Source organism: Chelon labrosus (genome assembly GCF_963514085.1).
Source record: "Chelon labrosus genome assembly, chromosome: 9".
Classification (NCBI taxonomy): domain Eukaryota; kingdom Metazoa; phylum Chordata; class Actinopteri; order Mugiliformes; family Mugilidae; genus Chelon; species Chelon labrosus.
Genome location: NC_140359.1, coordinates 15,813,240 through 15,840,189, shown reverse-complemented (window position 1 = coordinate 15,840,189; position 26,950 = coordinate 15,813,240). Strand labels below are relative to the sequence as shown.

Below are 26,950 nucleotides of genomic sequence, written 5' to 3'. Positions count from 1 at the left end.
TTATTATTATTTTATTTATGCAAATCTTTAAAGGGTACAGGAAGTTCCCAGAAACTAAATGAGAGTTGGAGCTGCTTTCACCCCCCTCCGACCAATTTGAATCTTTTCTGATTCTGTTTGGGTCTTAGAAACGACGGCTGGAAATATGATCAACGTGACTGTTTTCTGAGACTGAAGGCTGAAGTTTGGATGACGTTTGTGGTTTATGTATAAAGCTGATTTTCCCATCCACCCACCCGCAACCATTCAACTCTGTGCTATTTCTGCCTTTGTTCCTGACAGAGGGGACCCATAAATCAGATGGCTAGTTGGGGACATACAGTATAGTGCAAGTAAACATTTATTTTAGGCATTTGAACAAAAAATCCATCGTTGTCCTAGAGACCTTTTCTTTTCCAGTTCAGTTAAACGGCACACACGAACTGGAATTCAAAAGTAATTTTGCAACATTGCAAACACCACGACCTACATTCCACTTACATCTAATCATAGAACGGCAACCACACATGCGCCAGTCAGCCACAACATTAAAACCACTGACAGAAGTAACATTGACCATCTTGTCATAATCCAGTGTTCTGGTGGGAAACTTTTGGACCTAGTATTACTTAGGTTACTTAGACATGTACCACCCACCTAGACCAGACCAGACACCCCCACCACATAGCAATGATACTCCAGCAGCCATCCCCAGCAGGATGCAGCCTGACACAGACACACACACACAAAAAAGCTTTAGGAACAACTAAAAAAAACATGAAAAACAGCACAAGGTGTTGACCTGGCCTCCAAATTGACTATATCTCAAACTGATCAAGTATCTGTGGGATTATCCACAGAGGCCCCTCCCTTCAAAGGCCCCCCCACTAACAACGTCCTGTTACCAGACACCACAGGACACCCTCAGAAGACCCATGTCCATTCTCTGATGAGTCACAACTGTTTTGGAGGTACAAGGGAGATCTACACAATATCATAATGTTATGGCTGATCTGTGTATGTAACCTAAATAGAACAGACTCTGGTAAAAAAGATGGGAGAGTCTGACCACTGAGCAAAGCCTTCTCCAGCACATCCCAAAGATTCTCAATGGGGTTAAGGTCTGGACTCTGTAGTGGCCAATCCATGTGTGAAGATGATGCCTCATGCTCCCTGAACCACTCTTTCACAATCTGAGCCCCATGAATCCTCGCATTGTCATCTTGGAATATGCCCGTGCCATCAGGGAAGAAAAAATCCAGTGATAGAATAACCTGGTCATTCAGTATATGCAGGTAGTCAGATGACCTCATTCTTTCTGCACATAATATTGCTGAACCTAAACCTGAGCAACTGCAGCAACCCCAGATCATAGCACTGCCCCCACAGGCTTGTACAGTAGACACTAGGCTTGATGGGTGCATCACTTCATCTGCCTCTCTTCTTACCCTGATGCCCCCATCACTCTGGAACAGGGTAAATCTGGACTCATCAGACCACATGACCTTCTTCCATTGCTGCAGAGTCCAATCTTTATGCTCTCTAACAAACTGAAGCCTTTTTTTCCAGTTAGCCTCACTGATTAGTGGTTTTCTTAAGGCTACACAGCTGTTCAGTCCCAATCCCTTGAGTTCCCTTCACATTGTACGTGTGGAAATGCTCTTACTTTCACTATTAAACATAGCACTGAGTTCTACTGTTGTTTTTCTTCGATGTGATTTCACCAAACGTTTAAGTGATCGCAGATCACAGTCAATCAGGATTTTTTTCCGACCACATTTCTTCCTCCAAGATGATGGTTTCCCACTATCCTTCCAGTTTTTAATATTGCGTTGAACAGTTCTTAACCCATTTTTAGTAGTTTTTCCAATCTCCTTAGATGTTTTCTCTGCTTGATGCATGCCAATGAGTTGACTCTCAAACAGACTAACATCTTTTCCACAGCAGTGGGATGTGTCTTTCAACATGGTTGTTTAAGAAATGAGAAGCTACTCATTGCATCAGTTGGGGTTAAATAACTAGTTGCCAGCTGAAAGATAATCACCCATGCAGTAGTTATCCAATAGGAGGCTTGTATCTATTTGCTTAGTTAAATCCAGGTGGTGACTTTTTTTTTTTCTTTTGGTCAGCCAGTGTATTTTCACTATACTTCACTGAGGAATCAGTGTCAACTACTTACAGAAAGTAGTTTACGAATGTCAGGGCTCAAAATGGCCACTGTGACACTTAAAACATGATGTATATGCACAATTTAGTATCAGCAGCCCTTACCCCTCATACAAGTAAGGCCTAAACTTTATGCAGCATACTCAAACTTTCCAAAAGCCATGACTCAAAAATATAAACTGTGCTCCACAACATCCCAAACAGGTTCAGTGATGTTTAGATTTTGTGACTACGGGTGCCAAGGATTACTGCTGCGGAGGCTTTTTCATCTTGTTATCTGGAAGAAGACATTTAGCCTATGGCGTGAACCAGATCCTCTAAAGCGGCGCCGTATGCTTTCGCCAGTGAGCATGTCCCTTTTTCCACAACCTCTGCTCCATCAACAACACCACATTATGCCCTTCCCCTTCCAACACTGATGACAACAATTCTAACCCAGCACTGATTCAAACAATATTAGTCAAACTGCTGATGATAGCCACCCATGCTCCGACCGTCTGCCGCAGAGCCCCTTGGAGCGATCCGTCAGTCACTTCCACGGAGGAGGGCTGCTGACAGAAGCTGCCTGGGTCTTGAACGAGAACCTCCTGAAAGGCTCCGGTAAACTCAGCTGCGCTTTTGGATCAAAAAGTGAACTGGCAGTAGCTCGGGCTAAGGTTTCTGCACAGTCAGGTGCAGCCTGGGGAAAGGAATTCCAGCTTGGCAAAAAGAGAGCTGCTCTGATGGATGAATGATCCTGTGCAGTGTTTGTAATTCATCTCCCAGCGTGCCCTCTGTCGCCCCTGAGCGGACCAGGGAGTGTGTGAGAGCTCATCACAGTTGTACATTCACAGTGGAAGTATTCGCTTGCTGCATTTCCGGCAGGTATCCATGATGGCCACAGACATCAATTTAAACATGGAGATGAAGAAGAAACAGGGAGAATACACGCAGTTAGTCACAAAACTAAAGAAAAGGGAACGTGAAACACACAGTTGCCAAATGCTGAGGCACTTGTATAGCGCTTTTTTGGCTTCGATCATTCTTTTGATTTACTGAGAAGAGCTATAAGGGACACACTGTCTTCCCATAGCATGGCCAGCTTACACCATAAAGCCCAGAAGTGACTCATATATTTAAGACAGACACCGAGCGATAATGTCAAGAAAAGACTTATCGTAGTCTTAATGCAATGCTGCCACTTAAGGAACAATACTTGCCATTATTCTGCAGGAAAGCACAAACCCTGCACCCCGCAATTCCGCGCTCTTTCACCCTTTCGGCGTCCCTCTGGCTACCCACCCGCACCCAGGGGGTAGCAGTGCATGGACTGTGACAGGGTCAGATAGAGCAAACAAAGACAAGGGAGCCACTAATCTAACTCTATGAGAATGTAAATCCACAAGAGATGAATCACCTCAAAGGATCATTATGGTCATGGCTCGAAAAGAGAATATGAATCATACTTCTTATTTCAGTCTGTTGTTTTCCCTTTTTACAGTAACATGAACAGGCCCTTCCAGTTAAGAAAAACTCCTCATTTCCCCTTCTATCCACGTCCCTTATAATATTTTTCCTTACAACAACAGTGCCATCCCGTTTCGGTGCAAGTGTCAACAAGAGAGGAAGAAAAACACATCCTCTTTTCCGTTCCCACTCTGGCCGTCTTTTCTACCTGGCAGCACTTGGGGAAACGTGTCCCCCTGGAGAGGTGCCACCCTTTCACTAGTGCAGCCATTCTCGATTTACACACTCATCTCTTTCTCCATCTCGGAGCGAGGGAATAGATTACCCCCACCTCTGAGTGAGGCCAGAGGGAAGAGAAGGGGGTGAGAGCCGGGCTGGGACTTTCAGGACAAACTGTAATTCTCCACTTTGTCTCAGGGTTGAGGACCCATCTGGCTGCAGATTTAGTAACTCTGCTTCAATAGGGCTCTGTTTACTCGAGTAGCTAGGTTTACACAGGCGAAGTGAAGGGTTCATATAAAACGCATTAACTGAGAATAATCCTTGTGGTCTTTTGTAAATAGGATGTAATGATGGGGCACGTCCAAAGAGGGTAACCATTTTGAAAAGGCTCAGAAAGGCCAATTTGTGTGCAGGCAGTGCTTCAGATCTTGTGAATTGTATAGCTTTGGTTGCTGACATATCAGTATCACACGGTTTCAGACAGATACCGAAATAAGGAATTCAGGAATTTAAGAACACGCAGACAAGAAAAAAGTAGAAAAAAGTAGACTGTGAGCATCTAAAAAAAATGTGCTGCATGAAATCTATACTTTACTATACTCTAATTTTCTTAGATTCTGTAATGTAAAATGAGAAGCATATGCCACTCGCTGGATGTTTTTTATCCATATTAACTTATAGTCTCGGGCACATTTCAGTATTAGTTGGCTTAATGAGACCTCAACAATTATTTTCATCAATGATGAATCTAACATTTATTTTTTGGGATTAATCACTTTCTATAAAGGTCCGAACCTGAAAAAAAAAATGAAAGAGTTGCTGGAAAATTGCTCAAATCAATAATTAGTTTTGTTGCTAATGAAGATGACATGAAGCAAACCCACCTACTGCAAGCCCCCCGACGTGCTATGGTATCATTAAATCACAGTGCAGTGAGTGCAGTTACCACCCCTTCCTGACGTCACCCATATGATTTTTGAACAGCGGTTTTGAAGCCCGATGCACTGCCTGACTCCTGGCTTAATTGTGATCAAAGAGGTGAAGCGTGAGTGAGGCTGAAACGTGAGGGTGACACCGATGCAGACAGCTAGAGATCTGTGAAGGAACTGGAGCCGATGCGTCACTCAAAGTGGCCACACTCTGGATTATGCACAACTTTAATCGGGGATATAATTTAAACGTTTTATAGAGAATTCACTCCAGTACAGATGTCTTGAATGGGGAAATTAGCTATGGAGACCCAAGTTCTCAGTTGCATTTAAAGCCTGCCGTGAGAGACCATTCAAGGGACAGCAGTTTTTTTGGTGGCCCTTCCATGTTAATTAATTTTTTAATTTTTCAGCCTCGGAGGTTGCTGCTTAGTATAGAAATTGCTTAATATTTTGGCCGCTACGCATCAAAAGAAGTTTAACGTGACAGAATATATTTATATTACACATCTGCATGATTTCATGTCACCAACTTAGCTATTGCTCATAGATCATATGTCATATAATGTCTGGTTACTCCCACCACCGCACGTGATCAAATGCCATGCTGACTCGTGTTATGGACACAGTAAGCCAAGAAACACAATAAATACACTTACACTTACTGTATGAAGTATTTCTATGCCTATTCCTGTCGCCACACAGTTAAAACTTCAAATGTGAGCTTGCGTCAGTGCAACAATGTGATTGGCTTGAGGTTTCCTATCCCTAGGCCCTTTATAACATCTCTACTGTTAATGCTGTTACTGTTGTAAGCTTGGTGCTCATCCTGTCTGGCCTGTAAGCCAAGCTGTCTCCACAAAACTGACCAGAAAGGGGCCCATAGGTCCATTTTTGGCTCCCATCAGGTGAGAAGGAGCCCTTTGGAAAAACAATATGCAGGGCAGCCCAAATAGTCCTGGCCTGTCCCTCAACCCCAGGTCAATGATAGCAGCAGTCAGAGCAGACAGAGTACACTGGTAAGCATCCATGATTTACTGCCCAGTCAGCTACTCTGTCATAAGGCACACATGCAGAATATATACAGAATGTATGCGTGCAGAAACAGGGGGAGGCCGTGAGCGCGTGTCTCTGTCCTGTATCATGTTTATTGACTCAGTATGTTCGGCCCTCTGCTGACCGGAGTCATCTTTATGTTTAATTTTAGTGTGAATCACGTGTCTGTCTGTGTATACAAGCTTGATATATGTGTCTGAGGGAGCAGGTGGCTTAAGCATGTTTGCATGTGTGCAAGCGTGGGTGTTTGCTGCCAGGCTCTGACTGTGAGCTCAGCGTGACCGAGTGGGAGAGTCATAAACACCTGAGGAAGCAGGAACACACAGACACCCGCTCTGGACTGTATTTATGATCCCGACTGGGGTGGGGGAAGGGGAGTCATTACACACAGCTCGGGTCTGGTTGTGGCAAGGGTCCAACGAAAACATCAGGGCTGTTAAAGCGCCCCCTGGATGAGTCCCAGGGGGCAGTGGAGTGGACGGAATGCAGGCCTGGGTTTAGAGGTTCAGGGGTACGTCCTGTTGTTAATGAGATCACCCCGCTGGGCCTCTCTGGCTCTGAGCCCCCGACACTGCCTCACCAGTCACCATCACTGCCTCACCAGTCACCATCACTGCCACAAAACCTGGATCTGGACCACTGAGCCATGCCACACTAACTGAACAATGAGCAGATCCTTCTAAAGAAGATGTGTGTCTCCAAGAGAAGATGGTATAAGGAAGCACCATGCCATAGCATCGTCTAATGGACAAACCAAACTGTGTCTTTAGGCACATAAAGATGTATGTATGTTTTTTTGGTGCATGTGTTTGGGTTTAAATAGGGCAAAAACTTCTGTGAACAACTGCATGTTTGTGGATACTAAAAGAGGCCGCTGAGACATGACCCCAGAAGATGCAGGTCAGCAAAGAATCTACGTATGGGTTGTTTGCTAAATGATGCATGTCTTACATGCTCTATTAAAGCAGGTTAAACATGAAACATGCGGTTTCCTGCTGGATGCAAGGCATATTTATTTTACGTAGCCATTTTTTTAACACAAAGGTTATGAAAACCCACATTTTACATAGAGCCCACAGTGTGAGTGCAAGGTGAATAATGATGGTTTAAACCAGTTTCGACCTTGCCTCAGTGTTTTCAGGTGTACGATAACAATTTCGACGTATCATCAATATTTCAAAAAAGTCCCAAATTTACAGACTTTGCAAAAGGCATGGCAATTATCTGTGTGAATAGCAGATATAAGTGGAAACTGCTGAACTCTGCTCAAATCTAGAGATATATTTATGTTTTTCGATGGATATAGGCCCTGATGTTAATGTACGTCCTGAGTGGTCAAATCAAACATATCTCCACATGTGTCTCCAGCCAGCACTTCAGATATACTCACAGTCGTGATCTCTGGATCATCATCACGGTAGCATCCAATGGATCGTTACCGTTGTTTCAGAATCACGAACAGCGCAGCCTGTCGTGTGCACGCGTCAAGACATTCGGACTGTGTGGAGCCACTGAAATAGCATGTTTTATTATTTGGGTTATTTTTTTTCCCTTCGACCCTAACTTTATTTTAGAGACACACACAAAACAACTCAGAGAACAACTAGAACCCTGGGAGCGTCCACATGCAGAACCAGAGTATGCTGAGCTAGTCATTACTGAGAAAATACGTACCACATGGCCGCTTTGCACACATCTAAATGATCACATCACTAATTAACCACATGTCCATAAGTTTTTTATGAGGGAATTACACATGCTCAGTAATTTCTTTTGTTTCTTGTTTGGATTTATTTAGTTTTTAGTTGGTTCACAATGACAGCATATTTAAAAAGGTTCTCATTGCTAATGAGAACAGACATCGCAGTGCTTTTGTCTTTTCACGCGGTCATTCAAAATTGGCAACTGTGTGTATTTTCTGAATGAATGAGGCAAAACTTTGCTTGTACCAGAGAATGTCAGATGAGTAGGTGGTCTATGTGGCTAGGACGCTTTGTACGCTACCAAAGAAATGTGGTCACAAGCAGCTCAGACCACCTCCAAATGTGGTGTGAGTCATCGGATCTCAAATGCATCCTCAGTGGGACATAGGGCCACTTCACTCAGATCACTCAGGACGGATGTTAATACTTAGTCTGAACATGACCATGGAGCACACTTTTATCAAAGCAAATTTCTTGTCTGTGGCTGTAAATCAAATATAGCTTACTGAAAATTTAAAGTTTGCCAGGTTCAACTTTTTTTTATGTGTGAGAGAGAAGTTCTTTTATACTCCTGCTTTTTCCTCTTCAAGCAAATCAAATGAGGTAATTTCTCTTTGGTCAATACGACTGTATCTCCTGGAGGGGAATGCCTGCTCCTCTGTCAGGTTTGAGCTCCGAAAGCCAACCAGGCATGTCTCTAATTAGACCGAATGCTGGTGCATTTCATCCAAACCTCCTCTCGACTCTCGTCTTCCGTCCAGGACTAATCACAACCATCAGCACCACTCCTCTCATCCCCGCTGAGCGCTGTGTCGAGCGCATGAGTAAATGGAAATATATGCAAAGACCAGCTCAGAGCAGAGCTCAAAAGTCAGAGAGGGGCAACGACTATTAAATTCGACACGTTATCCGAGAGTGCGGCCCTTCAGTGGCTGGGAAACTGAGACCGAACGAGAAGGGGATGGGGGCAAAGAGGCCATAAATGATGTCACCACGGCAAGATCTCTGTGATGTGGTGGTCTGTTTGTGGTTTAGGATACATGGGAGGGGAGAAAGCTTGAAGGTCGGCTTCATAAAATCCCCACCCACTGCACCACAACACTTGAGCCTCTCTTATGTGGCGTTGTATATGTTTATGAACTTATAACTGTGACAAATGAGCAGCTAGATCATCGGGACTACTGGGAGTGACCAAAAGCCACAAACAATACGATATTAGAGAAGACTATCTCACTTAAAAACGACTGTTTTCACTGCAGTTTCTGCGGTTTGGATATCAGGATAGGACAGCGGTATGTCCACTCTTTGAGTCAGCAACAACTGCTGACTGATTCGCCGTCTGCCTTTGCTCCAGCTTCGCGAAACAACTTTCTACCTTTTTTCAGTCTTACTTGAAATGTAATGGAATACCTGGTTTGTATTGGATGTTGGATTGTGTGTGCATCGACTAAGGAATTAAAAAAGTCCGGTAAAAATAAAGCAAAGTATCTGTGATTGTAACCCTATGTAAAAGAGAAAGTAAAAGAAAAAAGGTGGAAAAGAAAGAGGCTTTGTGTGGCTTATAAAGGCTAAATTAAGACAGAAAAAAATGTGGAATCTGAGCGGGAAACTATCTGGGATTATGACATATTAGTAGCGCAATTGTGATTTGCAAAAAGGTAGAGAGAGAGAGAAAGAGAGAGAGATTACCAGCCTTCAGAGCCACATTGAACTCATCACAGATGTATGAGCCAACAGGACCCTGAGTGTACCGGCTGTATCAATGCCACCATTGTCTCAACACCAACTTAAAAACGTCAGATATGTTTCATTACCTTCTCAGAGCCTACCTCGGGACAGTAGCACTGTGTTATACAGTACCCACGTCGTGCCACTCTATACCCGCCGGCTGAGTGAAGGTGACATGGGGAAGGGCAGGGAGCAGACGGGGTTAATGCAGCTTTAATGACATCAGTCGCTGAGTGGATCAGGCATGAGGGAAAGGAGGCGATCGAGCCCGAACCTCCGCTGGTGAAGAGGATTTAAAAAGTGCAGGATTTTAAAGGGTTTTCTTTATCTTTCTACTCGATAAAAGCTCTGCTTCCAGTTCACCCGGCCTTATCTTATCCAGGCCGAGGAGAGAGTGTCTTTCTTCCCTCTGCTCCCGATTGCGTGATCTGTCAGGCTGTAAAGTGCCTGTCTGTTTGTGGGTCACTCAGTCAGCACACCGGCCCACTTAAACTACTGGGTGAAGGGAAATGCCTCTACTTTATTGGGGACAGAAGAATACTCCAGCTGCCACGACATGCGCCTGTGTGTGCATGTGTGTGTGTGCATTTGTGCATTAGTGTGTATGTCTATTTTCATCCCTAAAACTTTCTTTACACTGCTGACTCGGCCCACTTTATGTCTTTCTGACTGCAGGAAAAACTGTTTTCAATGTACTCCTGGGGGAATACTTGGGAAATAATAAATAAATCAGTAAGCAGAAGAGGCATTTCCAGTCCAGGAGCCAGATACATAAAACTTAACTCAGATTCAAGGCTAAGTATGTATGAAATTTAAAAAAAAAAAAAAAAAAGGGTTCAGTGAAAGAACTGTGCATCTGCAGCTCACTGGCATGTATTTTAGACTTAAGAACACATGCGGTTCAACAATGAAGCATTACATTTTTTCATGCATGGAGAGTATTTATAAGCGATAAATAAAAGAGTAAATACAACTTAATAATTCCTCCAAAATAAAACTGCCTGCACTGGATTTTTTTTGCCATCTTTTGCCTTTGCCTGACCAACTGTATCATAGGAAAAAAAAAAAGATAACCATTAAGCATAATAAAGCATAATAATAATTTTCATGATCATTATAATTCCTCAGAGGTTTTGCTGTACAGTGCGCTCTGGAACATTTCAAAGTAATGTCATAGTAATTTTATTGTAATTATTAGTGTATATTCCAGTTTAAATACCTAAACTGCTCCATGGAGTATAATTTGCAGATTCTTCACAAACCTGATGCAAATACCAGCACACGCTTCCATATATATATATATATATATAAAAAGACAGTATGGAAAGAAAGGCAGACAGGAGTTGAAAAAAAAAAAAAATGTTTTCCTCCTCTGTTTGGTTGAGTTAATTTTAGGTTGTCTGGTTGGTCTTTTCACTGGTGTTGTCAGTTAATTAATGACTATTATGACAATTCCCCTGAGCGTAGCAGCATGGGCTGAAAGGGCTGGAGGCTCCCATGTCTAATCTCATCTGGGGCCCGGTTCGCCTTAACTTCAGCTGTTTCCAATTTTGGGCTCAGCACTTGTGCGCTGGCCATTTACATAACTGTGAATATCAGCTGCCGTGGCCTTTCCTCCAGGCTGACTGCTGCCTGTCTCCCTGTATTTCCGAGATTTATGTCGGACAGCGCGTCTGCTAAGAGCATAGGCGCTCTGGACGTGGGTGTAAATGCGGCTAAGTCTGAAATCAAATGTCTCTTTTATGAATGAAATGGAGAGAATAACATGTGAGGCACCTGCTAACGCAAACAGAGGGGATTCCAGGAATGTGTTTCAACGTTGGTAGTGCTGATCTGTGTGGTCTAAGAGGAGCAGGAGTCGGGGTCACCTGCTCTCTCGCTCAGCTTCCTTCCCCTCTGACCTCAGGCTGGAGACCCTCCACTCACAACTACTACGGCCTGCCGCCGCTAAAGCAGCTAATCACAGCGAACAGCTGCCTCCCTCACTGTACAAATCCTCAACGCCTCACTCTCCCACCCACACACTCACTCTGGCAGTAAGACAGACACATATACCGCCGTCCACGCACTCCCACTCTCCCTTTCCTAATGGCATGCTGCAGCCGACTGATGTTTAAAGCATTGGGTTTAGCGTGTAGGCCCGTGATAAGCCACGCTGAGCTGTGAAAACAAAGATTACGTTTCGGAGGCTTATTACAGACAGCGTGCTTCTGCCTCCCAGCCATACCGTAATTGCGACCCGAAAAACCGCAGCCTCCGCTTGGCTGCGAGATACGGCTTGATGGGGAACCCCGCGGCGGAGCTTTGACAGCCGTGTTAATTCAAGTCTACATTCCCCCATGTGTTTTGCTGCACAGCGGCCTCCTCCTGCGATAAGCCACAGCCATATTTCTTTCAAGTGCTTTCCCCTATGAATCAAATCAGAGCCAACGTATCCACCGTTGTCTCTTGGTGTCATCTTCACACTTTTAAAGCTGATCTAAATTAGAAGATGGAGGAGAAACATCCAAAATTCCCATTAATCTTACAGATATCTATTACTAGTGAATATGCAATCAGTCCTGGCGATGCAGCCTGACTTTGAGAGGCAGCTCTAATGTGATAATGTTGCCTTCAAAGAATAAATTTGATATTCTCATGTCACAAAATGGCCTCTAAATACATTATAATTAAGATATTTGTGTTTGATGAAGCATAAGTTGGGATATCCCAACTGAGAACAAGCATTTACTTACTTGGAATGCCAAAGCCAACCAGGCATACATTAAATCCCTGTTTCTGGCAGGCTATGAAAGTGCCTCCATCTGCTAATACTTAGCCTTTTTTTTTTTTTTTTTTTCTCAAGCTCAATCAGAGATAAAGACCATTGTGTTCCAGGTCCAGAAGTAAGACTATATCTCCCAAACCTCATAGAAAACAATTAGGACCCTGTAATTACACCACGGGCCTGGAATTCCAGCCAAGTCCTGAGGTTGGGGTGAAGACGTAAGAAAAAGAAAGCAAATGTGAAAGGTGCCTGTCTCATGCAGTGTTATCTTACTCAGCTTGGACTCCGATGGAGAAAGTTTGTTTATCAGCATGGGCGTGATGTAATGTTTTGCTTTTGGAGCCCTGCGTCTCAATGTGGTAGGACAAAAAAATTCACAAGTCTAGGTTTGACTCGATGACAGCACGCCGCGATCGCTTCTCGTAGCGAACTGCTGCTTTGGTTTTGGAAACGCGGAATCCAACACTTAAACAGAGATACTGTTATCTCCGTTACAGACGGGACCTGTGTGCTGACCGATCGCCTGGCAGGCAGAGTGGTGAAAACGGAGAGGCGCGAGAGAAAACAACTCCGTCATCTCCATTTCAAATACAGCTATATCAGAGACAGCGCTCGCAGCTTATAGCACACTTCCTTTCTTCCCTTTAAGCAGCCCCAGCCCCGGAGTCCTGCTGGTTTGGACATTGTTGAGATCTGCTGTAATACAGATGGGAGTCAGACATGGCCGGGGGCTTTTTGGGGTAGCCCGGTGAGAGGATGGTAGAGGTAAAAGCAGAGCAGCGTGGGTAAATGAGCAGATTATACGCATTTTCCACAGTCCGTGAAAAGCAGAGAATCATGAATAAAAGCAATGCTGCATAAAATAAATGCTTTAAAGAATGAGCACATCCTGATATATATTCGAGATTTAATTTAGTTGCATTGAGTTTTTAACAGCTGACCTAGATAAGGGGTTTTGAGAAGTGAAGAATAATAACAGTTTTCTTTTACATAACATACAGTAGATGCTTTGTTCACTGAATCTTTTTAATTCAGTCTAATTCAAAGTCAAACAAGTGCTTGCAGCCATCTGGAAATCCACAAAGAGATGTGGAGAGATTTACAGATGGTAGTCGCACACAGGTATTATGAGCCTGGATTTGAAACTTGCACCCACTAAACTACGAGTGCAGCTTTGACTTAACTGCGGCAGCGCTGCGGTGACAGATTTAAGTGCAATCCGGTCTCCAGCTTTGCCCGTGTGGCAGGCTTTTATTTCTCCTTAAAGCGGCGAACGAGGCAGACAGCCGGGTATCAGGTTCTGTGCTGGCAAGGGGTTCCGCTCTCACTGCAGGAGCGGAACAAAGCGCCGGTGGCCCTGGATGGCATCCATGGTGCCGGAGAGTAAAGGCCCCGTGAATGGGACCTGTCACTTCCACTCAGCGCCGCCTGTGATCTGAGCCTCCCGGAACGATGCTCAGATAAGTGGCTAATCCCAGCATCCCTGCTGGCTCGACAGCCCCCTGCTGCCATGACAACCGGAGGGGAATCTCCTCCAGCAACAACTTAATTGGATAATTTCCTCCTTGTTTCACAGTGTGTACCTCTCCTTTTGTTAAGTAAAGTCTGCGCTGTCCGACTGCGTGAATGTGTTTTTTGACTTGAAAAGTGGGCAGGGTCTGAAACGAGCGTGACACTGAAGCTGTTTTCATGCGAGAGGACGCGAGCAGGAAAAGTGGAGAAATGTCTCCGGCTGCAGTCACGCTGCAGCAGACCACAGCGCACTGGGAGTTGTTCTAAGCGCACCTGGAAGTGTTAGCGTAAAACAGGAAAAAATAAAAAACTCTGTTTTCAGTACCACAAAAAAGTGACCACTTTAACCACTGTAAACATTTATTGTCCTTTGTGTTACGTGGCCCGACAATTTATGTTACACCCATTCAAGCCCTGGGCCCTGGCATAAACATACACCCCACCCTTCTATCCAGACTGCAGAGACCCAGGGACTAAAGCCAGGGGAAGTCATTACACGCTGGGAGTGTGTGTGTGTGTGTGTGTGTGTGTGTGTGTGTGTGCGTGTGCGTGCGTGTATGTGTGTGGTGGGCAGCTACAGTAGTTGAAAAATGAAAACAGCAGTGCTAGAATGGCACTTCAGGAGGATGAAGTCTTGGTTCCAGCTGGACCATAAAACTCAAAACCACCGAAAAGAATAAAACCTTACGTTGTACAATACTGTTGGAATGAAGACATTAAAACTGATTAATAAAGTGGACATATCTGACTCACCCAGAGGAGGCCGAGGGATCTTGTTTCTTAACTTCATTTAGAAGACAGAAGAAGCCTTATGTAAGCTTAATGGAAATCACTTCTGTTTTAAAAGTATTGCTCGCAGAAGTATACCCAAAGGCACATATGCAGGCAATGAGACCACAATGCAAAACAGAGGGATGCGGATGGCGTTTACCGAGTCAACACAGAGAAAGATAATAAGAAGGTCGGAGGCAGGTAACAGAGAGGTGACCGAGTGGAAGAAAGAATGAGAACAATTACAGCCTCTCTTTCAGCGTTTTTGGATAAACCGAGACCTGGATGACTGAGAACCGTCACAGACAATTACAGAAATCCAACTTTATCCATGCTTTTTCTAGATCATTTCCCAGTCAAAGATTGCGACACTGGGCCCCCTCAGAGATCCTTAACTGTTATTCATTTCTGACAGCTTGTTGTATAACCAGCGTGTTCATGTGTCTGTGAGTCCCTCTTTCTGTCTTGACTTACCTTCTTCACAGGCCGCGCCGCTGAATCCCGGACAGCATTTCCACTCCAAAGACGTCACAGTGCGGTACACCACTTTATAGGAAGGTCTGACCACTGTCTTGTAGCTGCAAAAGATGCACAAAGGATCTCATGCCATCCCGTACACAAAGATAACAGCAGCTGTGCATGCACTGGGAGTGTTATGACTCTTTCTCTTTGACATGTGATCTGGGAGCTTTGTTAGTTGGTGCTAGTACAGAGGGAGCTTAGTACAGGTGTAACTTTAATCTCAGTGTAGCTTTATACCCGGCCAAGTCCAGATTTTTTATTTCATTCATTTCCCAGTTTTCATTTTGCCTACCCCCAGGAACAAGTCACATATCAAAATAAACACGTCAGCTGTTTTTCCACTCAGAACAGAACATGTGGAACAGCTGCATTACATCTTTATCTATTTGGCAAATCATACTTTAGATTAGATTTTCAACCTGAATGAAAGAAGCAGCTACATTCATGCTTCTGCACTGGATCTGCACAAAGCCAGCGGCCCACACCGTGATAAGCACTTGCAGCGCTGGCGTGTAGGTTTTGTAATTACACAGCTAATAGGCTAGTCAGCGGCTAGTCAGCTGTGTTGAATTTCTCTGTCTACTCCCAACAATGGCATGTGGAAATGAGCGAGTCATGTTGGAGCTAATAAATGTTGATCATCAGTACATTTTTCTGATATCAGTGCGAAGCAGAGAAGAGAGAAAGTGTCTGAGTGCATTGTTTGCAGGAGGCTTTGAATTTTCCGTGCTTGTCCGGTCGCTAAGAGGAAACGGATGAGGAAATGCATTTCAGACAAATCACGGTTTTTACAGTCTGTGTGGCCGCGATGTATGCTTGCATTTCTGGGGAGGTGTGCAAGCTAGCATTGGGCTACAGCATAGATCTGACACAGAATCTTAAATGTCGCTTTGTTCCCCATGATTGCCAATTTTTGCCATATTCAGAAAATTTCTGGCTTGAAATTCCAAATCGGAGGCTGAAGTAAAATAAAAGTAATCAAGCTTTATTGCTTATTAAGTATCGTCTAAAATAATATGTGACCGTGCCAGATAATGAAGGTAAACTGAGTGTTACATCAGTCTAAGTCAAGTTAAAATCTAGAAAAGAAACAATACACCAAACCTCCATTACTTTGTTTAGTGCTTTAATGTGATTTCTAAGCAGAAATGGTAAAGCTTCTCCGTCAGCTCACCTGCCTCCTGTGCATCCCTGCGGCCAGCGGCATGTCTGGTAGACCCGCTGAAGGATTGTCCCATTCTGCACCTGGCAGGTCACGGTCTTAGTGACTGTATGAGGACACCAGTTCCTGAGGGGACAAACAGGGTCAGTGACAGTCAGGAATGCAGAGTGCAGCATAAAACAACAGCAGGATTGCCTCAGTCCGTTATCTATGGATACAGATCACATTCTCAAGTAAACCAGGAAGAACAGGGAATATTTTCTCCAAAAACACCTTCAATCAAGTGCAGTCACATTACAACATGCTCGCAAAACCTAATTAGCCGTGCAGTACGCTGTGGTCTTCCCTGGGGTCTTGATTCTTCCCTCCCTTCCCCCACCCCTTTGTTTTGAAACTTCCTTATGGTGTTTACACGGTTTTAATCAGCCACGGGATTTTCAGGAGTGCATTGTGGCTTGTATTTACACTGAGGACTCTCCTCTATCAATACACATCCGCTTGCATTTGGCTCACAGAGCAGGAGGAGTCTCTCGGGAAGGAATAAAGAGGAAGATGAGGTCCCATACAAAGATGAAGGTTTTCCGAAGCTGGGTCATGAGTTCACTCTTCTTCCAGAGAGGCTTTGTAATACCCCATCAGGATCAGTAAGGATTATGTAAAGGTCAGAGGTTACGATCTGATTGTGAGGATATGATCACCTAGAGCAGTTATTTCTTAGGCCTCCAGGAGAAAGAAGTCACCAAATTATGTTAAAGGTGATTAATTTGAAGCGACAGAGCTGACTGGTTCAGTTTAAATCTCAATTACCCGTTTATCAGGAGCAGATATCTGTTCTTGATAGCACAGGGGCCACAAGACAAGTTTAGCTTAAGAGGCAACGTTTATCTTTTATTAAGTATCACAAATACTCCCATTACCGTCATACGTCTACAAGAGAAACAAGGAAACATTTACTAAAGCCTGTGTTTACACACTGAGTAGACGTATAGAGAGGCGGCTCTAGAAACCACAAAGGAGATCGAGTGGCTTGTAGCACAAAACTGCACTTTGTCTGTTCTGCTGCCAACGTGTTTGCGAGAGAGGGAGGCTTTTCCCACCAAAGTCTGTTAGTCAATATGGGAGACCATATGTTTGTGTGCATCAGAGACAGTTTAAAGTAAACCGCCAAAGGCATAGGATGCGAAAGCAACCAGGTCCCATTAACAATCCCCACATGTTGTGGTGGCCGCACACACAGACCTGAGCCAGTCAGCGGGGGCACCTCCGATAAATGTTTGTGCACTACTGCAAAGAATTTCTATCCCGACGTGTCTCTTTTCCATTTCATCATCTTGCCTACAGACTCATAGCAAAAAATGTTTGCACTTTGAAACAACGCATCCCAGGGAGACTTTAAAAGGAAAGGGAGCTGTGTAAAAAAATAAACAACTAATGACAAAGTTTGAATTAATCATACACGTAAAGAGAGGATGGGGATTCATCGGCCACATGTTACTAAAATACAGGCGCACCGTTCGTGTATCTTTTTGTATGGATCCATATGTTTACCCTGTGATTGCTTTAATCATTGGTGGGAATTTTCAGACACTGAAGGCGCTGTGGTCAGGTAGAGCTGCGAGCAAGAGGAGCGGGATACTAACCTCAGCTCCTCCCCACCACTTATCCTCCAGACCCAACAGATAAACATCTGAGTTTCCCAGGCCGAGCGGAGGTTTCACCTGGGAACAGCTAAGACTGTCACTAGGGGGTAAAGAGGAGGGAAGTGGGGGTGGGTTTTTACTGTGCCCCCTGCTCTCTTTGCATTGCACGTATGCAATTACCGAAGAGGAAACGCCGAATGCTGCACCTTCGTCCTGTGAAGTAACACAAGCAGTTGGTATAACGGAGTTTAGGCTTCTCAAATGGGATGACAATAAATAGTAGGTTAAAAAAATAAGTGCAAGGTGGAAAAAAATCATCCTTCTTGATTCAGATTTGAGGTAATATCATTATCTCCTCTTCTACTGACAAACCTTACATATGTGTTTGGCTCGCGCTCGGGACACAGGTGCTCGGCACACACCAAGTCTGTCACTCTCAAATGTTTTGTAGTCAACACTCTCCTCTTACTGGAGGCACCCTAGTGTTACGAAGTGTGAAACCCACTAGCACCATGCTGTTTCACTGGCAAACACACCAAGCAGGCCCTCGGTGAGTATCAGGTCTCTGAGCACACATGGCACACTCTGAATGCCGGGCCCAAACTAAATAAATCACCAGCCATCTCTCACAGTCACACGTAGTCACAGCCAATCGTCAGGAAAGAAATCCACAAATCTGAAGGGACGGAGAAAAAAAAAAAATCACAGCTTTGGTCCATCTGTTCCTCAATGCTACAGAAAACATGGGAGGAAAACAAAAAAAATGTAGAATCCCTAATTGAACAGAAAGCCAATGAAATTAATTTTTTAAAAGCTGCGTTCTAGTTACTGCGTGTGCCCTCATTTCACTTGGAGATGCATCTTTGATGAGCACACAACAGAGTCGGCGTACGTGGGGCGGCAGACTGCGTGAGGCGGACGAAGCTGGAAGTTAAGCTGTGTCAACTGACGACAGGGTTGGTGAGGGCAAAAGGTTGATGAGACTCTGGTGGAAAAAAGAAAAACAACTTTCCATCCATTTATGCTCTGTGGGACGAGGAGGGCCGAACTATGTTTGACATCTAGCGAGGATTGAAATCTAAAGGAATTTCTCTAGATTTCTGTCTGTGGGAAAATACTTGCAGAGAACAAAAGACAAAAGACAGATGTGGCAAATGGCCAGAGAGAGGAGGAGAGGAGAGGAGAGGAGAGGAGAGGAGAGGAGAGGAGAAGAGACAAAGGTCGTTTTATCATAAAGGTCACACAAGGAAGCTTCCAGTGGGGTAACACTTTATAATAAGTACACACTATTAAGCATTACTTAAGCATTAATAAATATTGAATTCATCATTTATAACGCATGAATACTCATTAGTATGTAGTTTATAAACACAGTTATAAATGTTGTACTCGTCATTTATAAGCACAGTAGTTATGGATTAGTAAACACTGAATTCATCATTTATAAAGCATGTTTCTAATGTAAATACTCATTAGTATGTGGTTTATAATCACAGTTATAAATGTTTTACTCATCATTAATAAGCTCATCTATATAAATGATGGATTCAGCATTTCTAAATTAAGTATTACATCACTTACCCACCAGTTATTTAGGATTTGTCAGTGGTGAACATTTCTATTTAGATGTACATGTCTGCATGCTCTTACACGTCCACTATTCAGACATGTACTAATGGTTAGTGAGTGTGTTAGTAGATGTTTTATAAAATCTCACAAATTCCATTTCCAACGGATGTCTTATAAACACTTATTAATGCAGGAATTCATGAATTCAGGCAGTTACAAAGCACTTACTACTCGTTAATTAAGCATTTTGTGTGAGCTCATCTAAAGTGGGCACTATCGATGCCTTATAAAGCATTTACAAACGAGATTTAAAGGCTGGCAAATCCTCAAAACTCACAAAAGTTCCAGTTATCTTAACAGACCAGGGAGAGACACAACACAGGGACATAGAACATATTGCATTGACATTTATTGCAACTTCCCAACATATCCTAACTGTACAACTCACAAAAAGTATAAGCATGGCTGGATAAAAACTTGCCAACACCAACAGTGGAAGTTTACATACAGTAAATAAAATGTTTCTCTGAAAAAAATAAAATAAAATCTTTCTGTATCAAAAAATAAAATCTTTGTTAGAAAAAAAAAATATATATTTTTTTTTTCTGTATCAAAAAATCAAGTCAGAAAATATTTCAGTGTCACAATTCAACAATGAACTTTTTTGTCTTCTATCTTTCAAACATTTGACAGTATCAGTGTTAATCTAGCATTATAGCTGACTTTGTTTTTAGGGGAAGCAGCTTTCCAGAAATCTTAAAGGCTTTAACTGTGTCCACTATTCCTGGATCCTCCTTAATTGAAGTGGCACACTGTGTGGCAAACCCACTGAGTTTCACCTGACTGTTGTAGCTTTTAAGGAGTTCCTTATATTTGCTGGGGGCAGCAATGAACAGCTCTGCGATTGGAGAAGTGACAACAACCGTGTTCCGGTCCACCCCAACACGCTTGAAAGCAGCAGACATTGTCATCCCTCGACTAAACAGCCGAAGAATCTTTTTGTACCGGGACACGGCCTGATCTGGATTTTGGACTGCAATTTAGACGACAAAGAATTAGTGTTATCAACAGTGAGGAAAAAAAGAAAGGAAAAAAAAAAGGGTTCTACACACGCTTTAAACATTGTACAGCAAATATTTCAGTGTCACAATTTAATGCAGTTCTCTTCAAGAAAAATCTATTAAGATAAAGATAAAATAAATATACTCAAGACATGATAAAATAATGCAGCAAAAGGATTTTTTTTCTAACAATGGTTACAGTGGCTGCATATGACTACTTGTATTTTTTGGAAATGTCATGTATCAGTCTGCCAAATGCACCCTCACAGTGTTTCTTTGCGAGCCATTCATTCCACTCAATCACTGAAAGGTGGTCAGAAAGCAAACTGTCAGTGCGATTTCCCCTAAGCCTCCAGATCTGCTCCTTGTAGGATCTCCAGGCCCTCTCAATATGCTGGGTATGGGCTCTAGTTTGGGGATCTACATACCACCGGCTGTGGTTGACAGTGTGATGGTTGTACCCTAGTGCAGAGAGTATGCGATAGGCACGCCACTCATCACTTATAACTGTAGATCCAAGCTTCACATGATGAGCAATCAAGGGGACTAGATGTCTTCGAGATCTTCTCTCCACAAGACGTAGAATAGGCTTTCTTCTTCCTTGATGATGCCTCACAGCTAACATTCCAAAGACCCACTTCTTTCTTTTCCAACCACCAGCCATTCTTCCTCTCCCATACTGATGCAGAAACCAAAACAACACAGACGTAAACAGATACATTCTATTCACAATAACTTGTCTGACTGTATTTGACAATTAATGAAAGTCACTATTACATACCTTTCTTTTGTGCCTAAAAAGGCTCTCATCGATCACAACAAACTCCCTTCTTCCACCAATCTGCTGGCCTGTACGCCTTCTCATCCTTTCAACTGCTGTGACACAGACCTCCCTTAATTTTTTTGCCATTTTAGTGAGAGTGGTTGAACTGGCTGCAATTGTGTCATCCATCATATCAATCTGTCGCAATCGTAGACCCTGACAAAATCTTCAAAGGCAAATGAAAAAAAAGGTTTTTAGAAATTTATTGACAAAACATGGTATGCATTATTTTGTATATTAAGTGTTTTATGCAAATAGCATTCTCTATGATATATGTGTTTATGTTATTATTGCCATTACTTGCCTACCTGTATATGAACTGCATCCAGTTACTGAAGGAGACCTTTGAATGACTGAAGATTGACTTGTGCCTGACAGACGTTTGTTTTTCCTTTCCCATATGTGCTGCTTGGCGACAGGTCCTATTTAAAAAGTATGGTAATAATGTTAAATTAGGAAAGGGATTCATGCTATACTATACTCACTCACGTGACGCACACGCACACACACACACACACACACACACACACACACAAACCCAGGTTTGGGTCGTAATGGTAAACTGTAAATCAAAATGACATAATAAGGTTACAAAAAATGTGTAGATTGTCAGTTACAAGGATTATTTGTTTGATTGTATTTTAAACTACGGGAATTTTGAAATCATAAAGGGTAATTTGATTTGACCAATTATGAATGCTGTATATGTTCTACTGTAGCCTGAAGGGCCACATTGTTGTCAAGCAAGAGGAGCACTTCCTCAAAATGTTCACCTTAAATTTTTTTAATGTAAATAAACAAAGGATACATACTCTTTCATCCAAAACTCATTAAACAAAAATAATAAAGTCACCATTTAAACACTAGTAACCTGAGAGGAGAATAGCTACAGCAAAAACTTACACAAGGATACACACAATGTATTTGCATTCTGTGCCAGTACTGTTTTTGTAAATTCAATTACAATATATATCAATGTTTGATCCAAAATGATTTAGATTAGATTACAGTTTGTTAACCAGCAGGCTAAATATCACATAAATTGCATTTGATTTGCACAGAGTAACCTGATTACATCCCAAAATAACCTGCATGCATCAATACAAATGACAAATCAACACATAACTGCAAATTAGTTTTAATTTATCTATCCAATTATATATTTCTCACCAAGCATATAGATCTCCGCTGTTCGTCCTCTTTTTCAGTTTCATGTCGTGATGGCAAGTTCTGCATTTGACTTTTCTTTTTAGCAGTTTCCTCTTCTGAAGCCACTTTATCAGCTTCAGGGCGTTTCTTTTCGATGTCTCGTCATTAATAAGCTTCTTCAGTCGGGTAAATCTGCTCATTGTTTTCTGTATGTGAAAAAAACATTAAACTGAGGGGTTTATGAAGACTTAGGGAGTGGGACGTGTACGTTGAACTTGCAATCCCGCTCTCAGCACGTCATCAACGTGATGACGGTGGCAGGCGGCGACACTTTACGTCCACACGTTACTGATCGGCGCGGTTAGATTAAATGGAGAGATGGAGATGGAGACGGAGTGCTCTGAACTGAATCGGCGAGTCCGGCGGACGCGGGCCCAAAAGAAAGCCCATGTGGAGACGGATATATCGGAGTCGACGGCCGTCAGCGGCACTAGTGGTGGTGAGTATGTGTTTGTTTACTGGCGCACAAGGATGATAGCTAACGTTAGCTTAGCAGCTGAAGGCATTAGCTCTCGCTTCCCGACTGAAGTTACTACCACGAGATGTAGAATGTGTATGATAGGAAAAAATCACACATTTCAGGAGCGCTGACTTGTACCCATTACTGTAGTTTTTTTTTTGTTTTTTTTTCATGGGCCCGATTCTCCCGCTTTCTCGGGCTGTCTCCCCCACCGGTTCCCAACCCTTTGAAAGGGTGATGTGTGGAGAGACATCTCCTCCGAGATGTAGAATGTTTATTATAGAAGAGAAACACACATTTTAGGACCATTAACTTGTATCATCAGAGCAGCCTCCTTTCATATTTAATAGAGGGGGCACATCCTCATATTGTTTATCAGGCTGCTGTAAAGGATAATATAATCGTAGAAAGCTGAAAATCACAGGACGTCTGTTCTGATGGTACAAGTCAGCAGTGTAAAGCTCAAGCATGTGGTTGACTTCCCATATGTAATGGAGGGCGGACTATATACAGATATATTGAATAGAAATGAATACTTAGACGTTTATAATGATAAATAAAACGTTCTTTCTTTTAGGTGTGTCCCTGGCCCCTACTGCACAGCTGCTGGACAAAAGGAAATCCCATGAGTTGGAGATGTGTAAGCTTAAGGTAGAGCTGCAAAAGGAGAAGATTGATGAGCTTATCAAAGAGAGAGACTACCTAAAAGAACAGCTGGCAGTAGGTAAGTCTCCCTACATGCAATATCTAGAGAAATTCTCTGCACTCTAGATTATGCATTTGTCTTTTTGTGCTGTATTAGCCTAATGTTTGTGTTTGAATCTATTTTAACAGCTCTTAAAAAAGAGGATACATGTTCCACCCAGGCAGTCTGCTTGTCTTCATCTTCCTCTTGTGATAGCCCAGAGGAGGAGTCCTCTGATGCTATGTCTGACTCCTCCTCTACTACATCCTCATCAGAGGAAGACAAGAAAAAGAAGAGGAGGAAGAAGAAGGGGAAAGAGAGAAAGTCCAAGAAGTCAAAGAAAATGATACCAAAGACACGTAAAAGAGGTAAAATATGCTACATTTAATACTTTCATCCCTCTCTACTCACTGGGTTTTTGGTTTGGTCCTGTTTAGCTCTGCTGTACAATGTTTAAAGCGTGTGTAGAACCCTTTTTTTTTTCCTTTCTTTTTTTCCTCACTGTTGATAACACTAATTCTTTGTCGTCTAAATTGCAGTCCAAAATCCAGATCAGGCCGTGTCCCGGTACAAAAAGATTCTTCGGCTGTTTAGTCGAGGGATGACAATGTCTGCTGCTTTCAAGCGTGTTGGGGTGGACCGGAACACGGTTGTTGTCACTTCTCCAATCGCAGAGCTGTTCATTGCTGCCCCCAGCAAATATAAGGAACTCCTTAAAAGCTACAACAGTCAGGTGAAACTCAGTGGGTTTGCCACACAGTGTGCCACTTCAATTAAGGAGGATCCAGGAATAGTGGACACAGTTAAAGCCTTTAAGATTTCTGGAAAGCTGCTTCCCCTAAAAACAAAGTCAGCTATAATGCTAGATTAACACTGATACTGTCAAATGTTTGAAAGATAGAAGACAAAAAAGTTCATTGTTGAATTGTGACACTGAAATATTTTCTGACTTGATTTTTTGATACAGAAAAAAAAAATATATATTTTTTTTTTCTAACAAAGATTTTATTTTTTGATACAGAAAGATTTTATTTTATTTTTTTCAGAGAAACATTTTATTTACTGTATGTAAACTTCCACTGTTGGTGTTGGCAAGTTTTTATCCAGCCATGCTTATACTTTTTGTGAGTTGTACAGTTAGGATATGTTGGGAAGTTGCAATAAATGTCAATGCAATATGTTCTATGTCCCTGTGTTGTGTCTCTCCCTGGTCTGTTAAGATAACTGGAACTTTTGTGAGTTTTGAGGATTTGCCAGCCTTTAAATCTCGTTTGTAAATGCTTTATAAGGCATCGATAGTGCCCACTTTAGATGAGCTCACACAAAATGCTTAATTAACGAGTAGTAAGTGCTTTGTAACTGCCTGAATTCATGAATTCCTGCATTAATAAGTGTTTATAAGACATCCGTTGGAAATGGAATTTGTGAGATTTTATAAAACATCTACTAACACACTCACTAACCATTAGTACATGTCTGAATAGTGGACGTGTAAGAGCATGCAGACATGTACATCTAAATAGAAATGTTCACCACTGACAAATCCTAAATAACTGGTGGGTAAGTGATGTAATACTACAATACAAGGGGCAGCCGTGGCCTACTGGTTAGCGCTTTGGGCTTGTGACCGGAGGGTTGCCGGTTCGAACCCCCGACCGGTAGAAAGCGGCTGAAGTGCCCTTGAGCAAGGCACCTAACCCCTCACTGCTCCCCGAGCGCCGCTGTAGCATGGCAGCTCACTGCTCCGGGTTAGTGTGTGCTTCACCTCACTGTGTGCTGTGTGTTCACTAATTCACGGATGGGATAAATGCAGAGACCAAATTCCTTGTATACACAAGTATACTTGGCCGATAGACACTTAATCTTAATCTAATCTTAATCTTAATTTAGAAATGCTGAATCCATCATTTATATAGATGAGCTTATTAATGATGAGTAAAACATTTATAACTGTGATTATAAACCACATACTAATGAGTATTTACATTAGAAACATGCTTTATAAATGATGAATTCAGTGTTTACTAATCCATAACTACTGTGCTTATAAATGACGAGTACAACATTTATAACTGTGTTTATAAACTACATACTAATGAGTATTCATGCGTTATAAATGACGAATTCAATATTTATTAATGCTTAAGTAATGCTTAATAGTGTGTACTTATTATAAAGTGTTACCATTAACGGAGAGACGGCACAATACCTTCCTGGAGACGTAATAGTCAGCTTCAAGGAAAAACAGAACAGACCGGAGTGAGAAGGCAAATAAGGAAGGAAGATAAAACTGACGCAGTTTGCATCTGAAGAGTTGTAGAAGAGATTTTCAGGACTGGCGGGCTATCAGATTGCAGGTTCAAAGCTGCCATGTGTTTTCTTTGTGCAGTTGAAGGTGAAGATCATCAAAGCACCACAGTGAGACCTTAAAGGTCAGGGCTAAGTGACTCTTAGCGGCAGTCTGGAAGAAACAAGGAAAACTCTCATTTGTCTTTGTCTGTTTTGAGCTTTCCGGCCCGGACACCTGTGAGCTTTCAATGTGTGTGTGCGTAACGGGCCTGTGCACCAGTGTTTGACACTGGAAGTCAAAAAGGGAATTTAACTGAAGGATTCCCCTTATAGCACATCTTCAGCACTGCACTGCACTTCATGTTGTAACTGGTGGCTGTATTAGGCTCCAGCTAATGACTGTTTTCATTCTGATTTATTTTATTTGTTTTGTCCATAGATTGACAAAAGAATGTCTGAAAAGGGTCCAAGGTTATGGCTTCAAATGTCTTGACTTGTCCAACCAACAGTCCAAAACCCAGAGCAATTCAGCTGCAGTCGTACAAGACTACAGAAACAAGCAGCTGTTCAAACATCTAACCTTTAGATGATTGGCTGCTACAATTAGTTGTTTCTTTAATTTATGATTTGGTTTAGTCTTAAGCTGTCATATTATGTCCACGTGGCCCGGATTCAATTCCTGGTTCAGGGAATGACTAATAAGGTAGAAGTTAGAGAAGCAGCTATGGGGCTTTGATGGCGTTGAGGTCACAGGTTCAATCCTCTCTATGTGCATGGCTGAGGTGCCTTCAGGAAGCACCTGAAACCTCCAAGCTGCTCACTGCTCAACTGGAAGGCTTAAATGCAAAGGACAATTTCCTTATATGTGTGAATATACACGGCAAATAAAGCTGACCTTATCTGATTGACATTGAACCGTCAAATTTTTTGCAATTCTGATTCAACTGGACTGTAGAGAGTTGAACAGTTATAATCAAATTACGTTGATTGTACAATCAACTATCCTTGCAGCTAGTGGATAGTCTCATAACCTCAAATTTTCCTTTGGCACATACGTATATCCTTTAAATGGTCAAATCTAAAGCCACACAGGGCTCAGCCTGCTGGAATGTCAGTCATCTCCAACCCCATGCTTAAAGAAAACAAGGATATGGTTAAGATGTGTGAGGACTGAGGGGCGGCCACAGGGCTCAGACTGCCTGTCAGACCATGACAAGTGCTCAGAGGAAGGATCAAGAAGTGGGCAAGACA

The 26,950-nt window shown here is 42.6% G+C and overlaps 2 protein-coding genes across 5 annotated transcripts in view; one reads left to right on the top strand and one right to left on the bottom strand.

Moving 5' to 3' along the window:
• Positions 1–26,950, bottom strand: part of emid1 (EMI domain containing 1) — a gene marked incomplete at its 3' end in the record, with an annotated part of 59,397 nt that overhangs the window by 30,574 nt on the left and 1,873 nt on the right. For all 4 annotated transcript variants that reach the window (XM_084551037.1, XM_084551038.1, XM_084551035.1 and 1 more), the window contains exons 2-3: positions 15,976–16,089; positions 14,754–14,857 (exon numbers count right to left, since the gene is read on the bottom strand). In XM_084551037.1, coding sequence (XP_084407163.1) covers positions 14,754–14,857; positions 15,976–16,089 — 218 coding nt within the window. The remainder of the gene's footprint in view (positions 1–14,753; positions 14,858–15,975; positions 16,090–26,950) is intronic.
• Positions 22,584–24,344, top strand: LOC311492524 (uncharacterized protein; the record flags this gene model as incomplete). The annotated part of the gene is made up of 4 exons (XM_084550814.1): positions 22,584–22,704; positions 23,303–23,449; positions 23,560–23,778; positions 23,950–24,344. The coding sequence occupies 4 exons, from the start codon at positions 22,584–22,586 to the stop codon at positions 24,279–24,281; spliced, it is 819 nt and encodes a 272-aa protein (XP_084406940.1). The 3' UTR covers positions 24,282–24,344.